This window comes from Ranitomeya imitator, chromosome 1 (genome assembly GCF_032444005.1).
Source record: "Ranitomeya imitator isolate aRanImi1 chromosome 1, aRanImi1.pri, whole genome shotgun sequence".
Lineage (NCBI taxonomy): Eukaryota > Metazoa > Chordata > Amphibia > Anura > Dendrobatidae > Ranitomeya > Ranitomeya imitator.
Window position 1 is genome coordinate 996100338 of NC_091282.1, and position 27152 is coordinate 996127489.

The 27152-nt window shown below is 44.5% G+C and overlaps 1 protein-coding gene across 4 annotated transcripts in view; it reads right to left on the reverse strand.

Annotated features, from left to right (window-relative positions):
• SCLT1 (sodium channel and clathrin linker 1) overlaps positions 1 to 27152 on the reverse strand; it is a 272388-nt gene that overhangs the window by 8363 nt on the left and 236873 nt on the right. For all 4 annotated transcript variants that reach the window (XM_069743945.1, XM_069743944.1, XM_069743943.1 and 1 more), the window contains one exon: positions 3051 to 3129. In XM_069743945.1, coding sequence (XP_069600046.1) covers positions 3051 to 3129 — 79 coding nt within the window. The remainder of the gene's footprint in view (positions 1 to 3050; positions 3130 to 27152) is intronic.

A 27152-nucleotide genomic window follows, 5' to 3' on the forward strand; every position in this document is an offset into this window, starting at 1 on the left:
CCAAGGGTTACAGGAGAAATTGGACCCCAAAAGTTGTTGTCCAGTTTCTCCTGAGTACGCTGATACCCCATGTGTGGGGGTAAACCACTGTTTGGGCACACGTCGGGGCTCAGAAGGGAAGTAGTGACTTTTGAAATGCAGATTTTGATGGAATGGTCTGCGGACGTCACGTTGCGTTTGCAGAGCCCCTGGTGTGCCTAAACAGTAGAAACCCCCCACAAGTGACCCCATTTTGTAAACTAGACCCCCCAAGGAACTTATCTAGATATGTGGTGAGCACTTTGAACCCCCAAGTGCTTCACAGACGTTTACAACGCAGAGCCGTGAAAATAAAAAAATCATTTTCTTTCCTCAAAAATGATGTTTTAGCAAGCAATTTTTTATTTTCTCAAGGGTAACAGGAGAAATTGGACCCCAATAATTGTTGCGCAGTTTGTCCTGAGTACACTGATACCCCATATGTGGGGGTAAACCACTGTTTGGGCACACGTCGGGGCTCGGAAGTGAGGGAGCACCATTTGACTTTTTGAATACAAGATTGGCTGGAATCAATGGTGGCGCCATGTTGCGTTTGGAGACCCCTGATGTGCCTAAACAGTGGAAACCCCTCAATTCTACCTCCAACACTAACCCCAACACACTCCTAACCCTAATCCCAACTGTAGCCATAACCCTAATTACAACCCTAACCCCAACACACCCCTAACCACAACCCTAATTCCAACCCTTTAGGCTATGTGCCCACGTTGCGGATTCGTGTGAGATTTTTCCGCACCATTTTTGAAAAATCCGCGGGTAAAAGGCACTGCGTTTTACCTGCGGATTTACCGCGGATAGCCAGTGTTTTTTGTGCGGATTTCACCTGCGGATTCCTATTGAGGAACAGGTGTAAAACGCTGCGGAATCCGCACAAAGAATTGACATGCTGCGAAAAATACAACGCAGCGTTTCCGCACGGTATTTTCCGCACCATGGGCACAGCGGATTTGGTTTTCCATATGTTTACATGGTACTGTAAACCTGATGGAACACTGCAGCGAATCCGCAGCCAAATCCGCACCGTGTGCACATAGCCTAATTCTAAAGGTATGTGCACACGCTGCGGAAAACGCTGCGGATCCGCAGCAGTTTCCCATGAGTTTACAGTTCAATGTAAACCTATGGGAAACAAAAATCGCTGTACACATGCTGCAGAAAAACTGCACGGAAACGCAGCGGTTTACATTCCGAAGCATGTCACTTCTTTCTGCGGATTCCGCAGCGGTTTTACAACTGCTCCAATAGAAAATCGCAGTTGTAAAACCGCAGTGAAATGTGCAGAAAAACCGCGGTAAATCCACAGCGGTTTAGCACTGCGGATTTATCAAAATCCGCAGAGGACCAGAATACGTGTGCACATACCGAAACCCTAACCCTAGTTCTAACTCCAACCTTAGTGGAAAAAAAAAATTCTTTATTTTATTATTGTCCCTACCTATGGGGGTGACAAAGGGGGGGGGGGGTCATTTACTGTTTTTTTTTTTAATTTTGATCACTGTGAGGTTTTATCACAGTGATCAAAATTCACATTGGAACGAATCTGCCGGCCAGCAGATTCGGCGGGCGCACTGCGCATGCGCCCGCCATTTTGGAAGATGGCAGCGCCCAGGAAAGATCACGGACGGACCCCGGGAGGCTCGGTAAGTATGATGGCGTGGGGGGGGGGGGGGGGGGAGGAAGGAGCACGGGGGGGTGGATCGCAGTGCGGGGGGGTGGATCGGAGTGCGGGGGGGTTGGATTGAGCACGGGGGGTGGGATTGGAGCACGGGGGGAGCGGACAGGAGGACGGGGGAGCGGAGCACAGGACGGAGGGGAGCGGACCACAGATTGGGGGGCTGGGGGGGCGATCGGTGGGGTTGGGGCACATCAGTGTTTCCAGCCATGGCTGATGATATTGCAGCATCGGCCATGGCTGGATTGTAATATTTCACCAGTCTTTTAGGTGAAATATTAGAAATCGCTCTGATTGGCTGTTGAAAGTGAAACTGCCAATCAGAGCGATCGTAGCCACGGGGGGTGAAGCCACCCCCCCTGGGCTAAAGCACAACTCCTCCTGTCCCTGCAGGCCGGGTGAAATTACAGTTAACCCTTTCACCCAGCCTGCAGGAGCCCAATCCGGCCATGACGCATATGCTGTGTCACAGGTCGGAATGGCACAGGTTTTCATGACATATACGGTGCGTCAAAGGTCGGGAAGGGGTTAAAATGTAATAACGGGAGATCAAAAGAACGTATCTGCACAAAAGTGGTATCAATAAAAACGCCAGCTCGGCACGCAAAAAATAAGCCCTCACCTGACCCCAGATCACGAAAAATGGAGACGCTACGGGTAACAAAATATTGCACAATTATTTTTTTTTTGTAGCAAAGTTTGGAATTTTTTTTTACCACTTAAAATGTAACCTAGACATGTTTGATGTCTATAACCACGTAATGACCTGGAGAATCATAATGGCAAGTCAGTTTTAGCATTTAGTGAACCTAGCAAAAAAGCCAAACAAAAAAAAAAAGTGTGGGATTGCACTTTTTTTGCAATTTCACCGCACTTGGAATTTTTTTCCCCATTTTCTAGTACACGACATGCTAAAACCAATGATGTCGCTGAAAAGTGCAACTTGTCCCGCAAAAGACAAGCCCTCACATGGCCATATTGACGGAGGCACTGCTTCTAGTAAATTAGGGACTAGTAATGGCTTCCTAAATGTTTGCAGGACCACTAAGCTTTGATTGACAACCTATGTGGCAAAGTTTCACGTGTTTGATGGCACATCTATCAAAGCTGAGTGGGAGGGCTAGCAGAGAGGACACCATGACTAGTTCTGGGTGCAGCACCAACTATATCACTAAAAGGAGCGCCAGAAGTGGATTATATATTTCTACATTCTATTCATGCTTGCACATTACTTAGGCACATGGTTCGCACTGTAACATACAGTATAGTGTAATGCTCCTGGGTTTCGTCATGTCATTCGGGCTGACAAGTTCCCTGTAAGCTCACAGTGTCTACTAACCTCAATATTTTTCTCATGGGAGGTTTCTAGCTTAGAGACTAATTCTTGATTGTGTCTCTTCTGATCATTCAGTTGACTTCTGTAAAGGAAGAAGCAAAGGTAAGAAATGGTTTATTATAGAGTGGTTATGTTAACCCTTATTTCTTCAGAAGTGCTGCAGCCCTCGAGTATTACTCACTCGTCAACCATTAAATCTACTTGGATACACTAATTTCAAGTGCTAATAATATCATTAGGAGATTGAAGCCATACAACCTATCTGTGCGCACAGCTGTAGTGTAAATCTGCTGTAATGCCTCTTGATCCCCCAGTATTTTACCCTCGGCGAGTGAAGACTCATGAGGATAAAGTTTGCAGATTCATTTCGAGGTCACTTGATGATTATAATCCCACTTAGCAGAGCAGCAATAAAAGCAATTCATTCTAGAACAAAGTATTTAAATGGTTCTTAGGTGGAAAGCAGACACGGGTTTAATCAAATGCCAAGTCCATTTTGCCCAAATGAGTCACAAAATAATGAAAACTGAGAATTACTTTATAATGCTGAAACAAGGATAACCTTCATTTATAAATCTGTGGAACGAGACGTGGTGTATATTATTGGTGACAGCATTTTTATAGTGTACTTTGGTAAATGCCCTGAAGTGCACGGAAGCCAAAATATATCAGCCATAATATAAGTGAAAAGGAATCTAATTTGAAGTTTAATTACATAAGTCCATGTGGCTGGAATATCTTTACAAATTCCTTTACAATAAAGAGAGGATGGATTGTATAATATTAATATGTTCTTAATAAATAGTCTCAGGCTTAGGGTCCGCTCACATCTGCGTATAAAATCGTTAAGCGCAACGTGAGAAGCAAGAATCGCTTTGCACTCGTAACAATGTTATTCAATTAGGTAGTGCACACCTGGAATTGGGGAGATGAAAAAAATTGCAGAATGTTGCATGTTACGGGTGAGAATCATCAATGCAAGTCAATGATTGCAAAACATTTAAAAAACATTGCACTGCACATGGACCATGCGCATGCCATTTGTTCTTTTACGCACCCATTAGCTGGTATAAGGATTCCATACCGTTTTTGGCCCATTGCGGAGCAGAAAAACCGCCACGAAAACGTATCATAAACGCACTGTGTGCACATAGCCTTATACTTCTGGGCCTCCAGGGAGCTTTCAGTTCCGAAACAGCAATGGATGATACTGGGTTCTTGGTCGCTTCAAATGTGATCCTTCTCAAATCCTTGGTAGTTGATGTACCTGTTTTTTTTCCCCAACACGTCTTTTGATGGTTTTGTGATCACACCCAATATCTTGTGTGTGCATCTCTTTGAGACCTAACAAGTTTTGATTTTTCAGAGTCAGCTAAATCTCTCTTTTTGGCCTATTTGCCTGAGGAAAACGAGTTGCCTAATTATTTTGGGGATGATATCCTTAGGCCATACACTCTACACCAGGGGTCCCCAACCTGTAGCTCGGGAGCCACATGTGGCTCGCGAGCCTGTGATGTGTGGCTCGCGGCTGCCTGCCAGCTTGGTGCATTAGCACCAGGTGTAAATAACTATTAAGATCAGATCTCTAAATGGTGACTTGTGTGTAGCCCTGTACAGAAGAGCAGATCTGAATGGGGGTGAGATAGGAAACCGTGGAGCTTGGCATACTGCCTTGATGTGATTTCAGTGGAAATACTTTGGTTGTCATACCAGTAATGGAGGCTCTCGGTAACACTACTGTGAGTGGGGAAGAAGCTGGTTGTGGCTCGCGACCCTCTCTCAGAGCTGAACGTGGCTCACGACCCTCTTTTCACAGCTGGATGTGGCTCTCGAGGTCAGAAAGGTTGGGGACCTCTGCTCTACACAAACACACATCACCTGATCTGCCAAAAAAAAATGAGCATTCATGTTTATACAGTTTGGAGTTGGAAAATAAGCATAAAAACGATGATATGGGCAAAATACTGACTTGTCTAATAATTGTGCACACTGTGTAAGCATTAATATCCAGTTGTTCCTCCCTTTCCAGGAGAGTAGATGCTGTTTTAGCTACAAAGATTTTCTACAATATTTTTTGGTATATTCGGGAATATTGGCCCATTCATCTAGAAGAATATTTGTGATGTCAGACATTGACATTGTACAAGAGGACTTGGATTGTAATTTCTGCTTTAGTCAGTCAGAAAGGTGATCGATATGGTTTAGATCAGGACTCACCCAACCATGGATTAATGGGCCTTGCTTTTTCCAGTAAGGCACAAAGATGTTTGAACAAAAAAGAGACTTCTGATAATTGTTCCCACAAAAATGGAAGCATAAGAATGTTTAACATGACCTGCTATGCTGAAGTATTAAGATTTTCCTTCACCTGAACTAACCTCATCACATTATCCCTCCACCACCAAACTTTACAGATGGCACAATGCAGGTAGACAGATAATGTTCTGCTGGTAATAAAAAAAAAAGAAGACATCCTTCAGATTACTAGATAAAGATGTGTGATTAGTCACTCCACAGAACCGGAGTCCAGTGTGGGCATTCTTTACATCCGATGGCTGCCATTGTGCTAGGTGATGTGAGGCTTGGTTGCAGTTGCTAGGCTATAAAAACCCATGCCATGAAGCTCCCACTGCACAGCTTTTGTGCCAATGTCAATACCACAGGAGGATTAGAACGGAGCAGTTATGGAGTCAGAAGAGCATCTGTGACTTTTATGGATTGTTATGCTGTGGTTCTTAAACTTCCATTTTTCAACAATGGTTAATCGTGAAATATTTAGAAGGAAAGAAATTTCATGAATTGACATGTAAAAAGTTGTGGCACCCTATTGTACGACCATTTTTGAATTCAGTGAACTCTTTAGGAGTATCCATTATTTCATGTGTCTGTTTAGGACTGAATGAGAAACCTAAATTCAATGACTGCAAAAGTTTAGTTCATGAAGTGTATGTACATCCAGAAACAGTACAAATAGAACAAAGCCGTATTGTTTTCGCAAACCGAGAATTCTATCCTGATACTGTTTCTTAGCAAGAAATGTAATGGATCTGGTATAAGCACAGCTTAAAATGCATATGTCTTAAGAAGATGGAGATTTCATTGAAGAAGCTGCCTGTTATTGAGCCTCCACCCACCTGCAAATAACCTATCCGGGAATACAGAGGTAGGATCTACTCAGGTTTCCATCTATTAGACAAAATGGAAGGCAGCTACAAGAAATCTCTCAACTCTAGAAGGCATGGCTGTGGATTATATACACATGATGGGTTATCTCCTTAGCCACAGTGATATAAGTCCCAATGTGAGTAGTGGATTTCCTCTGAAGCCTTTGTGTCTATATTCATTTTCCCAGCAAAGTAATAGCTATAGCACAATTATAATATTTGCTGTTCTCCAGCTTGGGACACCATTTCGAGAGGCAAATAAACTGCAATATACAAATACATTACGCAAAGAGAAGAGAAAGATATGTGATGCTTGAAGTACAAACTTTCAGATAGGTTTATGCTTTTTCTATGCATTTTTAAAAGGTAATCTGTCATCAGGTGTTTGCTATTTTATATTGAAGACAGCATGCTGTAGGGGTTAAAACACAGATTTCAGCAATGCCTCTCTTATCAAGCTGTGTGGTTTTGGTTGCAATGATTGCTTTAGCAGCAGGAGCTCATCATTGCTGGAACACAGCAGAGTGTGCTCCTGGTCCGACACGCCCCCTCCTGTGATAGGCAGCTCACTGTCTATGGACACTATATATACAGAGCCTGGTGTGGGCGGGGTTAGCTTCCACAGCTCTGCTGTATTGCTAAATCTAAAAACTCTGATTGTGTGAGAATGGCTGCGCCCAGTAAACTAAGTGATACATCGTTGGATTCATCTTCTCTCTGCCAACATCAGGCTGCTTCTCAGATGAGGTAACAAAAACCTGGTGACAGATACCCTTTAACCCCTTCATGACCCAGCCTATTTTGACCTTAAAGACCTTGCAGTTTTTTGCAATTCTGACCAGTGTCCCTTTATGAGGTAATAACTCAGGAACGCTTCAATGGATCCTAGCGGTTCTGAGACTGTTTTTTCGTGATATATTGGGCTTCGTGTTAGTGGTAAATTTAGGTCAATAAATTCTGTGTTTATTTGTGATAAAAATGGAAATTTGGCGAAAATTTTGAAAATTTCGCGATTTTTACATTTTGAATTTTTATTCTGTTAAACCAGAGAGTTATGTGACACAAAATAGTTAATAAATAACATTTCCCACATGTCTACTTTACATCAGCACAATTTTGGAAACAAAATTTTTTTTTGCTAGGAAGTTATAAGGGTTAAAATTTGACCAGCGATTTCTCATTTTTACAACACCATTTTTTTTTAGGGACCACCTCACATTTGAAGTCAGTTTGAGGGGTCTATATGGCTGAAAATACCCAAAAGTGACACCATTCTAAAAACTGCACCCCTCAAGGTGCACAAAACCACATTCAAGAAGTTTATTAACCCTTCAGGTGCTTCACAGCAGCAGAAGTAACATAGAAGGAAAAAATGAACATTTAACTTTTTAGTCACAAAAATGATTTTTCAGCAACAATTTTTTTATTTTCCCAATGGTAAAAGGAGAAACTGAACAACGAAAGTTGTTGTCCAATTTGTCCTGAGTACGCTGATCCCTCATATGTGGGGGTAAACCACTGTTTGGGCGCACGGCAGGGCTTGGAAGGGAAGGAGCGCCATTTGACTTTTTGAATGAAAAATTGGCTGCACTCTTTAGCGGACACCATGTCACGTTTGGAGAGCACCCGTGTGCCTAAAAATTGGAGCTCCCCCACAAGTGACCCCATTTTGGAAACTAGACGCCCCAAGGAACTTATCTAGATGCATAGTGAGCCCTTTAAACCCCCAGGTGCTTCACAAATTGATCCGTAAAAATGAAAAAGTACTTTTTTTTCACTAACAAATTCTTTTAGCCTCAATTTTTTCATTTTCACATGGACAACAGGATAAAATGGATCCTAAAATTTGTTGGGCAATTTCTCCTGAGTACACCGATACCTCACATGTGAGGGTAAACCACTGTTTGGGCACATGGTAAGGCTCGGAAGGGAAGGAGCGCCATTTGACTTTTTGAATGAAAAATTATCTCCATCGTTAGCGGACACCATGTCGCGTTTGGAGAGACCCTGTGTGCCTAAACATTGGAGCTCCCCCACAAGTGACCCCATTTTGGAAACTGGACCCCCCAAGGAACTTATCTAGATGCCTAGTGAGCCCTTTAAACCCCCAAGTGCTTCACAAATTGATCCGTAAAAATGAAAAAGTACTTTTTTTTTCACAAAAAATTTCTTTTCGCCTCAATTTTTTCATTTTCACATGGGCAATAGGATAAAATGGATCATAAAATTTGTTGAGCAATTTCTCCCGAGTACGCCGATACCTCATATGTGGGGGTAAACCACTGTTTGGGCACACGGCAGGGCTCGGAAGGGAAGGCGCGCCTTTTGACTTTTTGAATGGAAAATTAGCTCCAATTGTTAGCGGACACCATGTTGCGTTTGGAGAGCCCCTGTGTGCCTATGCATTGGAGCTCCCCCACAAGTAACCCCATTTTGGAAACTAGACCCCCCAAGGAACTTATCTAGATGCATACTGAGCACTTTAAACCCCCAGGTGCTTCACAGAAGTTTATAATGCAGAGCCATGAAAATAAAAAATAATTTTTCTTTTCTCAAAAATGATTTTTTAGCTTGGAATTTCCTATTTTGCCAATGGTAATAGGAGAAATTGGACCACAAATGTTGTTGTCCAGTTTGTCCTGAGTACGCAGATACCCCATATGTGGGGGTAAACCACTGTTTGGACGCACGGCAGGGCTCAGAAGGGAAGGCACGCCATTTGGCTTTTTAAATGGAAAATTGGCTCCAATCATTAGCGGACACCATGTCGCGTTTGGAGAGCCCCTGTGTGCCTAAACATTGGAGATCCCCCACAAATGACCCCATTTTGGAAACTAGACCCCCAAAGGAACTAATCTAGATGTGTGGTGAGCACTTTGAACCCTCAAGTGCGTCACAGAAGTTTATAACGCAGAGCCATGAAAATAAAAAAAAAAATTTCTTTTCTCAAAAATGATTTTTTAGCCCGCAATTTTTTATTTTCCCAAGGGTAACAGGAGAAATTTGACCCCAACAGTTGTTGTCCAGTTTCTCCTGAGTACGCTGATACCCCATATGTGGGGGTAAACTACTGTTTGGGCACATGCCGGGGCTCGGAAGTGAAGTAGTGACGTTTTGAAATGCAGGCTTTGATGGAATGCTCTGCGGGCGTCATGTTGCGTTTGCAGAGGCCCTGATGTGGCTAAACAGTAGAAACCCCCCACAAGTGACCCCATTTTGGAAACTAGACCCCCAAAGGAACTAATCTAGATGTGCGGTGAGCACTTTGAACCCTCAAGTGCTTCACAGAATTTTATAACGCAGAGCCATGAAAATAAAAAAAAAAATTTCTTTTCTCAAAAATGATTTTTTAGCCCGCAATTTTTTATTTTCCCAAGGGTAACAGGAGAAATTTGACCCCAAAAGTTGTCCAGTTTCTCCTGAGTACGCTGATACCCCATATGTGGGGGTAAACCACTGTTTAGGCACATGCTGGGGCTCGGAAGTGAAGTAGTGACGTTTTGAAATGCAGACTTTGATGGAATGCTCTGCGGGCGTCATGTTGCGTTTGCAGAGCCCCTGATGTGGCTAAACAGTAGAACCCCCCCACAAGTGACCCCATTTTGGAAACTAGACCCCGAAAGGAACTTATCTAGATGTGAGGTGAGCACTTTGAACCCCCAAGTGCTTCACAGAAGTTTATAACGCAGAGCCGTGAAAATAATAAATACGTTTTCTTTCCTCAAAAATAATATTTTAGCCCAGAATTTTTTATTTTCCCAAGGGTTACAGGAGATATTGGACCCCAAAAGTTGTTGTCCAGTTTCTCCTGAGTAAGCTGATACCCCATGTGTGGGGGTAAACCACTGTTTGGGCACACGTCAGGGCTCAGAAGGGAAGTAGTGACATTTGAAATGCAGACTTTGATGGAATGGTCTGCGGACGTCACGTTGCGTTTGCAGAGCCCCTGGTGTGCCTAAACAGTAGAAACCCCCCACAAGTGACCCCATTTTGGAAACTAGACCCCCCAAGGAACTTATCTAGATGTGAGGTGAGCACTTTGAACCCCCAAGGGCTTCACAGACGTTTACAACGCAGAGCCGTGAAAATAAAAAATCATTTTTCTTTCCTCAAAAATGATGTTTTAGCAAGCAATTTTTTATTTTCTCAAGGGTAACAGGAGAAATTGGACCCCAATAATTGTTGCGCAGTTTGTCCTGAGTATGCTGGTACCCCATATGTGGGGGTAAACCACTGTTTGGGCGCACGTCGGGGCTCGGAAGTGAGGGAGCACCATTTGACCTTTTGAATACAAGATTGGCTGGAATCAATGGTGGCGCCATGTTGCGTTTGGAGACCCCCTGATGTGCCTAAACAGTGGAAACCCCTCAATTCTAACTCCAACACACCCCTAACCCTTATCCCAACTGTAGCCGTAACCCTAACCACAACCCTAACCCCAACACACCCCTAACCACAACCCTAACCCCAACACACCCCTAACCACAACCCTAATTCCAACCCAACCCTAACCCTAAGGCTATGTGCCAACGTTGCGGATTCGTATGAGATTTTTCAGCACCGTTTTTGAAAAATCCGCTGGTAAAAGGCACTGCGTTTTACCTGCGGATTTACCGCGGATTGCCAGTCTTTTTTGTGCGGATTTCACCTGCGGATTCCTATTGAGGAACAGGTGTAAAACGCTGCGGAATCCGCACAAAGAATAGACATGCTGCGAAAAATACAATGCAGCGTTTCCGCGTGGTATTTTCCGCACCATGGGCACAGCGGATTTGGTTTTCCATATGTTTACATGGTACTGTAAACCTGATGGAACACTGCTGCGGATCCGCAGCCAAATCCGCACCGTGTGCACATAGCCTAATTCTAAAGGTATGTGCACACGCTGCGGAAAACGCTGCGGATCCGCAGCAGTTTCCCATGAGTTTACAGTTCAATGTAAACCTATGGGAAACAAAAATCGCTGTACACATGCTACAGAAAAACTGCACGGAAACGCAGCGGTTTACATTCCGCAGCATGTCACTTCTTTCTGCGGATTCCGCAGCGGTTTTACAACTGCTCCAATAGAAAATCGCAGTTGTAAAACCGCAGTGAAATGTGCAGAAAAACCGCGGTAAATCCGCGATAAATCCACAGCGGTTTAGCCCTGCGGATTTATCAAATCCTCTGCGGAAAAATCCACAGAGGACCAGAATATGTGTGCACATCCCGAACCCTAACCCTACCCCTACCCCTAGTTCTTACCCCAACATTAGTGGAACAAAAAAAAAAAAATTCTTTATATTTTTTTATTGTCCCTACCTATGGGGGTGACAAAGGGGGGGGAGGGGGTCATTTACTATTTTTTTTATTTTGATCACTGAGATAGTTTTGATCACTGAGATATAACCTCACTTTGGAACGAATTTGCCGGCCGGCAGATTCGGCAGGCGCACTGCACATGCGCCCGCCATTTTGGAAGATGGCGGCGCCCAGGAAAGAAGACGGACGGACCCCGGGAGGCTAGGCAAGTATAAGGGGGGGGGGGAGATCAGGGCACGGGGGGGGGGTGGATCGGAGCACGGGGGGGTGGATCGGAAAACGGGGGGTGGATTGGAGCACGGGGTGGGGGATCGCTGTGCGGGGGGGTGGATCGGAGCACGGGGGGGGGGATCGCAGTGCGGGGGGTTGGATCGGAGTGCGGGGGGGTTTGATTGGAGCACGGGGGGTGTGATTGGAGCACGGGGGGAGCGGACAGGAGGACGGGGGAGCGGAGCACAGGACGGAGGGGAGCGGACCACAGATCGGGGGGCTGGGGGGGGGGGCGATCGGTGTGGTGAGGTGGGGGCACATAAGTGTTTCCAGCCATGGCCGATGTTATTGCAGCATCGGCCATGGCTGGATTGTAATATTTCACCAGTTTTTTAGGTGAAATATTACAAATCGCTCAGATTGGCAGTTTCACTTTCAACAGCCAATCAGAGCGATCGTAGCCACGGGGGGGTGAAGCCACCCCCCCTGGGCTAAACTACCACTCCCCCTGTCCCTGCAGATCGGGTGAAATGGGAGTTAACCCTTTCACCCGATCTGCAGGGACGCGATCTTTCTGTGACACAGCATATGCGTCACAGGTCGGATTGGCACCGACTTTCATGACGCATACGCTGTGTCACAGGTCGGGAAGGGGTTAAGAGATTTCATTTCGCTCTACTTTTAACACAAAAAAAAGTGGAGTTCTGAACTAAAACGGTCAACAAATGAATGTGATCAAAATATTGCTGAACAATTCTTGCCTGGTGTGTTTTTCGCACGATCCTGCTTAGGTAACAATATGAGTGGCGCTGCTTGCTACAACACCTTGTGGTTTGCATGTTATTTTATATGGCTGTGAAACCCAGACTGAAAACACATTATAGTAATCAACCTTTAAGGAGCCAGAGAGGCTGTAAAATGTTAAACATTTCTACAATGGGTAGCAGCAAATATTGCTGTCTGCTGAAAGATACACAAAAAGATTATTAAAGCTACTTAAAAGTAGTAATACAAACGCTACTTGAAGGTAAAAATCAACCTGGAGCACGCGGTGTCAGTGGAGATGTGGATGATACTGATTAAGGAGTTTTGAAAAGCTAGACGCTTAACACAGACAAAAGTATTGAGAAATAAAATGTGCTCTATTTCATAGCTTGGCAAATAGGTTTAGGATGTGCCAGCTGTAGCTGGTGCATTATTCATGATTCACAGATAACAAATTATCAGAGCTTGTGCCAGATGTGTTTTGTTCTAGTGAAAAAACGGCAATATGCTTTAGTTACTCTCCGTGATTATGGATTTCTGTATTGCGCCAGTACCTGCAGCTGTCTTACTCACCCAAAAGAAAAAGTCTTTAATGATATTCTTTTGTCAAGATAGGACAGCTGCCAAGCAAAACACACATGCAGATCGGGAATAGAAAAAAGTAACACTTTCAGAAGCAAGTACAGAAAGGAGTGCACAGCATTAGTATGCACCTTTTATCGGGGCACTGGGAATCGGCTCAGTTCTTGTGCAATACATAAACTACTAGCACGAAGAATAATCTCATTTTGTTTTATGGTGGTGGCAACTCTTCTTGGCCCTACAAATAATAAAAGAGTGCCGTAAAGATGCAAATTACCTATTATCTACCTCTGAAGTTGAAATTTACATTTATTAGCACATCCACAAAAAATATCACCTTGTACTGATCCTAGGTTACAGCACTTGACCTTCTCTAGTCCCATCTAAAGCTAACTCCAACTTTTTTCTAGCTTTTTGCTAGAATAGAGCAAAGCATCATGGGGGCTCTGATGACCGTTACATAGGAGAGGTAAGACTCTGTTCACTTCTCGATCAGGGTTAACAGCGTTCCCAGCCTTGGTCATATAGTAGAATATGTTGGCTATTGTCCACTATGATAAAAAAAATGTATACTGTGAATTATGTTTTTTTGATTTGTGGTGGCCAATTGTATAAGATAGTGCAGTCTGCTGCTACAAAACAGTAAAAAGGGGCATGTTGTGATATTCTATCCTAGCAGAGGTCAAAATGAAAGACTTTTGGCCTCCATCTGAACAATGGCGGCCTTTCGTTATATTTGGCATAAGTAAGGGAAGTTTTATGTGATGTTCACATAACTAGATGTTAATAGCCCTTAAAGGGAATATGTCAGCAAGTTTTTGCTACATATTCTAAAACCAGCATGATGTAGATGCAGGGACCACGACTTCAGTGACGTGTCACTTACTAGGCTTTGTGTTCCTGTTTCAATAAAATTAGTGTTTTAGCACTACAGGACTAGGTGTCTTGTGCCTCCTAGTCAACTCTTTTGTGCATCCACAGCCCCATCAATGATTAGCAGCTTTGTACACAGAAAGTTACTAGACCTTGGAAATCAAGGTCCCAGAGTCTTGAGGAAGAGTGGACACAGACAATCCAAGCTGCTTGAGGTCTAGTGTGAAGTTTCCACCATCAGGGATGGTTTGGGGAGCCATGTCATCTGCTGGTGTAGGCAGGGCCGCCATCAGGGCATTGCAGCCATGACTGGCGTATGGGGCCCGGTGGGCAGAGGGGGCCCGCATCGGGCCCCGTCTCATCTGCTCACCGGGTCCCCCCTGCAGGTGCTGCGGCACACTATTGAAGTGCGGGTCCGTGCCCATACGTCAATAGTTAACAGCCGCCGCCAGCCAGTCGGAGGCTGGCAGCTGACTTGAGCGGCCGCAGTGCGCAGTCGCACTTCGCCGGCGTCTGATGTCATTGTCAGCCGCCGGCGAGTGCGTCCTTCACCTGCGTGGAGGAAGTGAGCTTCGCCCGACGCAGGAGCATGGCCAGGTAAGAACTCTTTTTTTTTTTTGAGAGCGGCGACCCGGGGTGGGGGGCCCGGGGCAGAAAGCTGGACACAGGGACATTATGCTGGACACGCTGGGGCAGAGATGCTGGACTCAGGGGCAGAGATGCTGGACTCAGGGGCAGAGATGCTGGACTCAGGGGCAGAGATGCTGGACTCAGGGGCAGAGATGCTGGACTCAGGGGCAGAGATGCTGGACTCAGGGGCAGAGATGCTGGACTCAGGGGCAGAGATGCTGGACTCAGGGGCAGAGATGCTGGACTCAGGGGCAGAGATGCTGGACTCAGGGGCAGAGATGCTGGACTCAGGGGCAGAGATGCTGGACTCAGGGGCAGAGATGCTGGACTCAGGGGCAGAGATGCTGGACTCAGGGGCAGAGATGCTGGACACAGGGGCAGAGGTGCTGGACACAGGGGCAGAGGTGCTGGACACAGGGGCAGAGGTGCTGGACACAGGGGCAGAGGTGCTGGACACAGGGGCAGAGATGCTGGACACAGGGGCAGAGATGCTGGACACAGGGGCAGAGATGCTGGACACAGGGGCAGAGATGCTGGACACAGGGGCAGAGATGCTGGACACAGGGGCAGAGATGCTGGACACAGGGGCAGAGATGCTGGACACAGGGGCAGAGATGCTGGACACAGGGGCAGAGAGGTGATACGGGGCATGATGAAAGACATGGGGGCATGACTGGAGACAGATGGGGCAGAATGGAGACACAGGAGGCATGATTGGAGACAAGTGGCAGGATTGCAGACATGGGGGCATGATTGGAGACACTGGGGGCAGAATTGGAGACAGAGTGCAGAATCATGGGGCAGGATGGATATGATGGAGACAGATGGGTCAGGATGGGGAGATCATATGGGGCAGAATGGATACTCATGAGGGCAGGATGGGAGAACATATGGCTGACGCCAGGAATGAGACACACGGTGGCCAGGATGGGGAATGTCATGATCCCAATGGCAGGGGATCACAAAAGGACAAGCACAAAAAACAAAACAAGCTCTAGGGTGATGGAAACTGAGCTGACCGCGATCCTGAACCTAAACACACAACTAGCTGTAGCCGGGGAACGTGCCTACGATGATTCCTAGACGTCTCGCGCCAGCCGAAGGACTAACTTCCCCTATTAGAAGAAACACAGACCTCTCTTGCCTCCAGAGAAACACCCCACAGAAATAGCAGCCCCCCACATGTAATGACGGTGAAATGAGAGGAAAGCACATACGTAGTTATGAAAACAGATTCAGCAAAATGAGGCCCGCTAAAGCTAGATAGCAGAGGATACAAAAGTGAACTGCGCGGTCAGCGAAAAACCCTACAAAAAAACCATCCTGAAATTACTTGAACTCATGTGCCAACTCATGGAACATGAGGAGTAATATCAGCCCACTAGAGCAACCAGCAAAAAGGAATCACATATCTGCAAGCTGGACTAAGACAAAAATTAAGCAAAACGTGGAACAGGAAAATCAAAAACTTAGCTTGTCCTGAAGATTACAGAAGCGGGAAGCAGAGGTAACAAGACACACTGATAACATTGATAGCTGGCGAGGAAATGACAAGAAAGCCAGGTTAAATAGGAAACTCCCATATCCTGATAGAACAGGTGGACACCAGAGACCGCAGAAAACACAAGTCACCCAGTACCATCTGTAACCACCAGAGGGAGCCCAAAAACAGAATCCACAACAGGGGAATATTATTACCATAGGGACTAATTTAGGGATATTATTACTGCAATGACGTATTTATTTTATTTTTTGAGGATACTGTTTTAAATGAGGGGCGGTCCTGTTACTGTGCAGAGTAATACTATGTCGCCTCTATTTCTTCATGTGGTGTAATGTAGAAGTTGGGAAAAATTAAGTAATGTGATCTACAAGCAGAGCTAGAGATAACTGTGTTATTTCCTGCAGAGACGAGTCCTGGCTGGATGAAGTGATGGCGGTCTGTGCTGGATGAAAGACTTCACCTAGAGACGTCACTGGTGAGTCAGTGTTACCTATACACTGACACTATACACTGTATACAGAGCTCCTGTATACAATGTCACCAGTGATCACTGTATTATCTGTACATAGACACTGCATACTAAGTACAGATCTCATGCGAATACTGGCACTTATGGTGATAGTATGGTGCTTTTTTTTTTTATTACTGATCAGAATTGTAGTATTCAGTCACTATGTGGTGGTAATATGTGGTCTGGTCATGGTGCAGTGGTATTTGTTCCTTTTATGTGATATTATTCGGTCACTGGTCGTAATATGTGGTTTGGACATGGTGTTGCGGTATTTGTTCCATGTATGTGATATTATTGGTCATTTTGAAAATTTAAAAATAAATCTTTATTTTTATATAGCGCTGACATTCTGCAGCGCTTTACAGTTTTGCACACATCATCATAAATAAAAATATACCTAAATTGTATTGCATATTTTAACAAATATTTAATAGGTTACAGTAGAGTAGGGCCCGGCCAAAAGTGTCTACCGTGTTATGGTGGCGGCTTAAAAAAATCTTTTGGCCAAAACAAAAGCTGCCGGCTATATGTGTGATCTGGTCATGGGAACTGTTAATGTGTGATAGGTGAGAAGTGGAGTTTTTCCAAGAGAGAGCGGTGGGACTGTGGACAGTTTGAGGGGTGGAGTGTGGAGGCGGGGCTGGGGTGGAGCCTGGGCGGAGTCTCAAGGGGGCCCTGAAAATTTTGGCAGTATGGGGCCCCGAAATTTCTAGTGGCAACCCTGGGTGTAGGACTACTGTGTTATATCAAGACCAAAGTCAGCGCTGCCGTCTACCAGGAAATTTTAGAGCACATTATGCTTCCCTCTGCCGACAAGCTTTTTGGAGATGGAAAGGTCATTCTCCAGCAGGACCTGGCACCTGTTCACACTGCCAAAAGTACCAATACCTGGTTTATAAACAGTATGACTGTGCTTGATTGGCCAGCAAACTCTCCTGACCTTAGCCCCATAGAGAATCTATGGCGTATTGTCAAGAGGAAGATGAGAGACCCCAGACCCAACAATGCAGACAAGCTGAAGGCTGCTATCAAAAGAACCTGGGCTTCCATAACATCTCACCAGTGCCACAGACTGATCGTCTTCATGCCACGCTGCACTGATGCAGTAATTGATGCAAAAGGAGCCCCGACCAAGTATTGAATGCATTTACTGAACAAACATTTCAGTAGGCCAACATTTCAGATTTTAAAATCATTTTTTTTTCCAAGCTGATGTTATAAATTATTCTAATTTCCGGAGATAATGACTTTTGGGTTTTCATTGACTGTAAGCCATAATCATCGACATTAACAGAAATAAACACTTGAAATAGATCACTCTGTTTGAAATGGCTATATAATATCCGAGTTTCACTTTTTGTATTTAAGAACTGAAACAAATAAACTTTTTGATGATATTCTAATTTTGCGAAATGCAACTGTAATTAAAGCATTCCCAATTTTTTTTTTAATTAACTAAACATGTGTAAATGTGTGTCTAATGTAGTGTTAAAGGAATTGTCCACTACTAGGACAACCCCTTCTTAAACAAAATGTTTAGCCCTGATAAAATAATATACAGTCATGGCCAAAAGAATTGACACCTCTGCAATTCTGTCAGATAATACTCATTTTTTTCCTGAAAACGATTGCAAACACAAATTATTTGGTATTATTATCTTCATTAAATTTGTCTTAAATGAAAAAACACAAAAAGAATTGTCATAAAGCCAAATTGGATATAATTCCACACCAAACATAAAATAAAGTGGGTGGACAAAAGTATTGGCACTGTTCGAAAACTGTGTATTTGGTGATATAGTGGCAGTTATATGCGTGTAATCGTACACACGGATGTATTTGGTGATATAGTGGCAGTTATATGCGTGTAATCGTACACACGGATGTATTTGGTGATATAGTGGCAGTTATATGCGTGTAATCGTACACACAGATGTATTTGGTGATACAGTGGCAGTTATATGCGTGTAATCGTACACACGGATGTATTTGGTGATATAGTGGCAGTTATATGCGTGTAATCGTACACACGGATGTATTTGGTGATATAGTGGCAGTTATATGCGTGTAATCGTACACACGGATGTATTTGGTGATACAGTGGCAGTTATATGCGTGTAATCGTACACATGGATGTATTTGGTGATATAGTGGCAGTTATATGCGTGTAATCGTACACACGGATGTATTTGGTGATATAGTGGCAGTTATATGCGTGTAATAGTACACACGGATGTATTTGGTGATATAGTGGCAGTTATATGCGTGTAATCGTACACACGGATGTATTTGGTGATATAGTGGCAGATACATGCGTGTAATCGTACACACAGATGTATTTGGTGATATAGTGGCAGTTATATGCGTGTAATCGTACACACAGATGTATTTGGTGATATAGTGGCAGTTATATGCGTGTAATCGTACACACAGATGTATTTGGTGATATAGTGGCAGTTATATGCGTGTAATCGTACACACAGATGTATTTGGTGATATAGTGGCAGTTACATGCGTGTAATAATACACATGGATGTATTTGGTGATATAGTGGCAGTTACATGCGTGTAATAATACACATGGATGTATTTGGTGATATAGTGGCAGTTATATGCGTGTAATCGTACACACGGATGTATTTGGTGATATAATGGCAGTTACATGCGTGTAATAATACACATGGATGTATTTGGTGATATAGTGGCAGTTACATGCGTGTAATAATACACATGGATGTATTTGGTGATATAGTGGCAGTTACATGCGTGTAATAATACACACAGATGTATTTGGTGATATAGTGGCAGTTACATGCGTGTAATAATACACATGGATGTATTTGGTGATATAGTGGCAGTTATATGCGTGTAATCGTACACACAGATGTATTTGGTGATATAGTGGCAGTTATATGCGTGTAATCGTACACACAGATGTATTTGGTGATATAATGGCAGTTATATGCGTGTAATAATACACATGGATGTATTTGGTGATATAGTGGCAGTTACATGCGTGTAATAATACACACAGATGTATTTGGTGATATAGTGGCAGTTACATGCGTGTAATAATACACATGGATGTATTTGGTGATATAGTGGCAGTTATATGCGTGTAATAATACACATGGATGTATTTGCTGACATAGTGGCAGACATAGGAGTATAATTACACACATGGATGTATTTTGTGATGTGAATTTATATAAAACACTGTCTCATGGCATCACTGCACTTGTCATAAATCAGAAGGGAACCGTTGTATCAGCACAATCTTGAGTTTTGAAAATGGGCCTGTAACTTGAAGCAATTATATGTTGTTGGTGCTGTGTGGCGGCCATTGTTGCTGTTGTTTTGTGCTGGTGGGGCGGCGCGGTCTGGAGTCATGGGGACTCAACCTTGCAGCACGGGTGCTGTGGGGCAACAGGCCGTCTGCCCTGCTGGTGCATTGCCGCTGTGGCGGTCGTCGGCTCCCGGCTCCACTCCATTAGGGCAGTAGGACCCACTACGAGGTTTGCCGTGACACTGGGCTTCATACAGTCTGATCAGAATGTTAAACTAAGAACGTCATGTTCCGTTATATATATTTTTGCCTAGCAGCATTAGATCAATGTACGATTTTTGGAGGTGCGGTTCATGCTCTTTTTCAGCATATTGAAGCAATTATATGTCAGCACAAAAATAAGAAATTAAAGTTGCCATTTTTCATTTAGTATACATTAAATTGGCTTTTATGCAATTCTTTCAATACGTTTTTGTTTACATTCTCCAAAAGAAAAATATGATTTGGAATAACATGGTCACTGCCCAAAAATTCCAAATGTTATGATCATAGCCACATTCATTTCTGAATCCTCTGGAAATGTAATCACAGCACTGGATTACAATGCAATTTCTGTATAAAGTCAAACCCCAACAGTGTGCCCCTGACAATATTTTACATCAGTCTAATTGCCCCAAACACGTAATATAACATAACTTAATCCCATAATGGATACAATCCTGCTCCTATGTTCGCTCATCATGCCATAGATGAACCTCGAACATCGGGCCACCAAATAACAATAGGACACTCCATACTCAAAGCATTAACTATATACACACAAGGAGTTCAAGTCCAGATTCATATATAAAAATGGCAATTTTATTAATATTGAACACTAATAACATTCCTTGTAAAATATCATGACTTGCATTACATGCTCAGCAAGGGAAAGCAACAACAGTACCAGACCTATGTGACCAGCCACTCACCGCCATTACATTAATAAGGTGCTTAGTGCCACTATAATACTTAATGGGACAATGAAAACCCCCAGGATAGAATATTATTATGTATTGTGATCTAACGTCTCTCAAATCTTCAGAGTGTCTCTATCTTATATCACACCGCCCCCTGACGAAGCCAACGCAAAACGCGCGTTGGGGCTGCACTGTGTGACCATCCGCTGCCTGCTACATGGGTAAGGAAGCATACCAGGTGTATTACGCTGTGTTGATGTAAGATAGAGACACTCTGATGATTTGAGAGACGTTAGATCACAATACATAACAATATTCTATCCTGGGAGTTTTCCTTGTCCCATTAAGTATTATAGTGGCACTAAGCACCTTATTAATGTAATGGCGGTGAGTGGCTGGTCACATAGGTCTGGCACCGTTGTTGCTTTCCCTTGCTGAGCATGTAATGTAAGTCATATGATATTTTACAAGGAATGTTATTAGTGTTTAATATTAATAAAATTGACATTTTTATATATGAATCTGGACTTGAACTCCTTGTGTGTATATAGTTATTGCCCCAAACACGGCCAAGTGAAACCAGCCTGGATCCGTTTGCACTGTCATAAACAAATAGAACCACTTGAAATACACGCATCATGGGGTAATATTAGTAAATTCATACTAAAATGCTTTGAAAAAAGTGCTAAAAATGAAATATCTAAATAATATGGACAAACAAAAAAAGGAGGAAGCGATGATTGGAACACTTTTTTTTTTTTTTTAAATCTGACGCTAACGTACAATTTACTTGCACTTACAACACTTTATTACAAGTGTCTGAAAGGATGAGCATTGTTCTCTCGTCGTACTCGGCATGACAGCAATTAATCTTCTTCCACGTACAGCACGTACTTGATGCCGGAGTCTAAATTAATAGACTTCTTGTGAATATGACCTACAGTACGTAAGCGTAGCATGACAACGTGACATATCATGTACATTAACACCCATGTAATCATCACTGAGATGTAGGAAGAGGAGCCTCAATTTGCAATGTGCCAAGAAGCTGATGGCACAGAAGCCGCCAGTGACAATAGATTGCTCTGTCTGCCTCGATGTTCTGCAGATACGGCTTCTATTAGGCAGCTCGCTCTTCAGAGTGACTGCTTCTCCCATACCAATTTAAAAACCTGGGCACCGTTCCAGCGTGGTCTCTGAAAGATTTGCAGATCTTCTGTCAGCACACAAACAAGGAAAAAAAAAAAAAAGACAGACGTGCACTTATATTCAAATACTATATCCAGCGGAAAACACAACTACAAATGCCAAATGCGGCTCTGCCTCCACTCTGAATAATGATCCGGTTTAAACCCACAACAGCTGTATTTTCCTTAGACTAGCGTCACCATTCAGGGTCACTATTTGCTGAAGCCATTCTCAAGCAGAATAAATAACACTGCAACATTAAATTCTGCTGAGCAAGTTTTTAATTAGCATACCTTGGAAAAAAGCAAAGCACTTGGATGAGCTTCAAGTCTCAGCAAAAATGTCAGCTAAAGGGCACGGAGAATGAAAGAAATGTGTATGCAATGCATATTGGTAAATACAGGGAAAGGGTGTGCGCGCCGGGGCCACGCTGCTCATTATGTTCTTCACCTTGGTTCCCGGGCAGAATGGAAATCGAGTTTCCTAGTAGAATAAAAATAGAATCCGCTATATCATAGTGACATTCTGGAGTAGGACGGTTTTCACTCGGCTAAAATTAACATTGTGATAAAGTAGCTGACGTGGCAAAACTCAATGTATTAATAGGGGAAATATGAAGCGTCGGTTACACACATCACTTCTAGGACACCGGACAGTAAAGGGGATCCTTCCTGATGTGTTTATAGATTATCCACTAACTCAATAAATAGCTCAAGTTACTTTTCCGAGAATTTTTCTACTTCTCCATCTGGTTGAAGGTGGTACAGTTATACAAAGAGCAGCTGTGGGCTCTGCCTAACTATATGGATGTTAAAGTGCCTCTATAGGCGGGAGCGCAGCTTCCAATAAAATAAACGACTACATTTAGCCCTGATGATCCAAAAATCACACAAGCACCAGCAATTACACAGGCTGACATGGAGAAGATCAGTCACTATGGCTGTAGACCACTGATCCATATACCTGCTAGAAGATACAGTCAAGTAAATCAGGCACCACACTGCAGCGCTAAAACATGCAAACATGAAACACGAAAATTGAACTGCATTACTGCACTAGAAATATGAAAAATGAGAGCGTTTAGCGCATAAAAATGGCCAATTTTATGTGTACCTGGTAGCCACTTTACTGCATCTCTCTTATACCAGGTCCTAAACTTGCCTTTCCTCGCTGAGAATAAACGTCTCCATCTGAATGGGTACCTGTGAAACCTCTTCTTAGACTAAAATTCTCTCTCTCTGTGGAGGGGTATTGGACCTGCTGTAATTAAAACAATACCCCTCCACAGAGAGAGAGAATTTTAGTCTAAGAAGAGGTTTCACATGTACCCATTCAGATGGAGACGTTTATTCTCAGCGAGGAAAGGCAAGTTTAGGACCTGGTATAATAGAGATGCCGTAAAGTGGCTACCAGGTACACATAAAATTGGCCATTTTTATGCGCTACACGCTCTCATTTTTCATATTTCTAGTGCAGTAATGCAGTTCAATTTTCGTGTTTCATGTTTGCATGTTTTAGCGCTGCAGTGTGCTGCCTGATTTACTTGACTATATACGAGTTGGCGACTCTAGGTTCAGCACCTGTTCACACTTAGTCTATGTTTGGATGTGACGGTCAGTTTTTTGAAATGCTAGAAGATACAGACACTGGGGACAGTAATCAAGCAGTTAATGACATGTATTCACAGTACGTAGCGATGTATGTAGTCTGTAAGACTCATGTCGGTGTGGTAGTTGGGGGCAGGTATATCTCGCCCAGGTATTTGTCCTATGTGAATTAGGCCGCTCAGTATCTTCAGGATGCTAATGGGTTAACAAGTGCAGGAATAAAGGATGACCAGCTGGGGGTTTTCAGCGTCAGCCTGGGGCACACAGATTGCCTGTCTGTGTGAGACAAACGTGAGTGAGAGCTGTGCTCAAGAATTGTGTGATGTTAGCTGGGTGGGAGAAGCCCCCCAGTTGTTGAGATAGCAACGTGTTGGTTTAGTTAGCGCCGGACAGGCTAGGATTTATTTTTATGTTTTGTTTTATCTATGTTGCTTTCACGTTAATAAATCTGACCTGAGGTCAGCCTGCTCAGAAAACCTGCTGTACGCCTCAGATTCAATGCACAAACCACGTGGCCTTTGACCCCAGCAAAGGCGATCCCGAAGTGTTGTGTCACATTGTGGTGGAGAATGCGGGCATACCGTGGCACAGGCGACAGCATGGAAGACGTGGTGAAAGCCTTAGTACAGTCCACTGCCGTACAGCAGCAGGCCACTGCCGCACAGCACGAAGCTAATCGCTTGATGGCCGCACAGCTGAAGGAGTTAGTGGACATGACGGTTGCAGACCGCCAACTTCTCCAACAGGTGGCGCAGCGCCTGATGAGCATGCCTGACGCTGACCCGGAAGCAGAGTCCAGAAGGATCCATGTGAGTCGATACTGGCAAAAGCTGACTGCAGAAGATGACGTCGAGGCATACCTGACAACGTTTGAGCGGACGGCATTGAGAGAGAAGTGGCCGAAGGCACGATGAGCCGATTTGATTGCCCCGTTTCTCTCCGGCGAGGCCCAAAAAGCTTACCATGATTTGGACCCAGAGGTCGCTCAGGACTTTGAGAAGCTGAAAGCTGAGATCCTGGCCCGGCTGGGTGTGACGACGGCTGTCCGGGCACAGAGGGTACATCAGTGGACATACCAGCAAGATAAACCGGCGCGGTCTCAGATGTTCGACCTGATCTACTTGACAAAGAAATGGCTGCAACCCGAGGTACTGACAATACCCGAAATAATCCAGCGGGTTGTCCTGGACAAGTACCTGAGAGTTCTACCACCAGCGCTGAAAAGGTGGGTAAGCCAAGGAAATCCCACGACAGCAGATCAACTTGTGGAGTTGGTCGAGCTTTATTCCGTGGCAGAAGGACTTCCCGACGACACCGCCAGCCCCCGGTCTGTGCCTCCTCCTCGTGGAACCGGTAAGACTGTTCCAGGGACCACGGGTGAAGGAAAATCGCTTAAAGCTGTGGGGGAGGAACCCGGGACTGCTCGCACTCAGAGACCGAGATTATTGGACGGTGGTCTCAGTAGGGGTCCTGTTAGGTGTTTCCGCTGCCATGAGAAGGGCCATGTTTCTGCGAACTGTCCTGTTACCGCTGAACCCATGCAGTGCGACGTTATAGACTCTAAAAAACGCATGTCTTTGGTTACACGGCTAGTGAGTGTGAATGCGGGTCAAAATGATACAGCGAAACACCTGTGTGAATTATCTGTCGATGGGAAAAATGTTGTGGCATTACTAGACTCTGGAAGTGTGGTGACTCTGGTGAAAGCTAGTCTGGTGGCACTTCCATCTGGTCCGTCTGACAAGTTTTCTGTAACATGTGTGCATGGTGACACCTGCTCGTACCTAACAGCGGTCATATGGATTTCCACTCCCTATGGGTCAGTGCAGCACAAAGTGGGACTCGTTCCCGCATTGTTACAGGATGTAATCCTGGGCAGGGATTTTCCCTATTTCTGGCAGTTGTGGGAGAATCAGTTGCTCCTTCACGGTAGCTGTACCCGTGAATCTTCTCCCATGCCCTCTGGAGGTCCCGAGTCCATAGAGGAGACCCCACAGGAAGATGTTGCTGGGGAGGTTAGTGAATCTAACCTTCAGTACCCCTTCTCCGTCATGGCGGGGGAAACGGAGGAAACTGAGGAACCTCAGCGAGAGGCGGAGGCAGACAGCCATCCGGCACCCTGCCTGCCAGATTTGGGAGTCCAGTTGGATGACTTCCACAGCGAGCAAATGAAAGATCCTACCCTGACTCCGGCTAGGAAAAATATAAAAATGATAGATGGGGTACCCGTAGAACCTGACACTAAGCTAGCGTACCCGTATATGGTTCTTGAAAATGATTTGCTCTACCGGGTAGAAAAAAAAGGGGAAGACACAGTGCAACGGTTAGTGGTACCCAAACCTTATCGGCGGAAGGTACTGGACTTGGCCCACGGACATATAATGGGGGGACATCTGGGGGTACAGAAAACCACAGAAAGGATATCGCATTGTTTTGTGTGGCCTGGAATACATAGTGATGTGCGTAACTATTGTGAGTCCTGTCCAGAGTGCCAAATCGCGGCACCTAAACCTCGGTTCCGTAGCCCTTTGGTACCCCTTCCTATCATTGGAGTCCCTATTGAGAGAATTGGAATGGATTTGGTTGGGCCCCTTCCCCGATCCGCACGTGGGCACCAACATATCCTCGTCATCGTGGACTATGCCACTCGTTACCCGGAAGCCATCCCTTTGCGTAACACAGCTACCAAGACGATCGCCAAGGAATTGGTACAAGTGTTTAGTCGGGTGGGATTTCCAAAACAGATACTCACCGACCAGGGGACTCCCTTTATGTCGAGGGTAATGAAGGAGCTCTGCAGACTCTTACAAATAGACCCGTTGCGTACGTCTGTCTATCACCCTCAAACAGATGGCCTGGTTGAGCGGTTCAACAAAACCTTAAAACAGATGCTCCGGAAGACGATAGACAAAGATGGGAAGAACTGGGATTACTTGTTACCCTATTTGCTGTTTGCCATTAGGGAAGTTCCCCAGTCTTCCACAGGGTTTTCGCCTTTCGAACTGTTGTACGCCCGACGTCCCCGGGGACTGTTGGACGTCGCAAAAGAAACCTGGGAAGGTCAAGTCACTCCCTTTAAAACGGTGATCGATCATGTAACACAAATGCAGGACCGTATTGCCGCTGTCATGCCCATTGTTAGGGACCATATGTTACAGGCCCAGGGAGCCCAGAGGCAAAGTTATGATACAGGCGCTAAGGTCCGTACATTTGCATCCGGGGATAGGGTGTTGATCCTAATCCCTACGGTGGATAGTAAATTTCTGGCGAAATGGCAGGGCCCCTTTGAGGTCCTGGAAAGAGTTGGTGAAGTAAACTATAAAGTGTACCAGCCTAGTAAGAGAAAACCAGAACAGATTTATCATGTGAATCTGATAAAACCCTGGAAAGACCGCTCTGCCCTAACGGCAGATCTGCCCTGTCTGGTTTGTTCACCTACCGTACCGGAGGTGCAGATTGCCGAGACTCTCTCGGAACGACAAAAATCTGAGGTTAAGCAGTTTTTGTTACAGAACCGACAGTT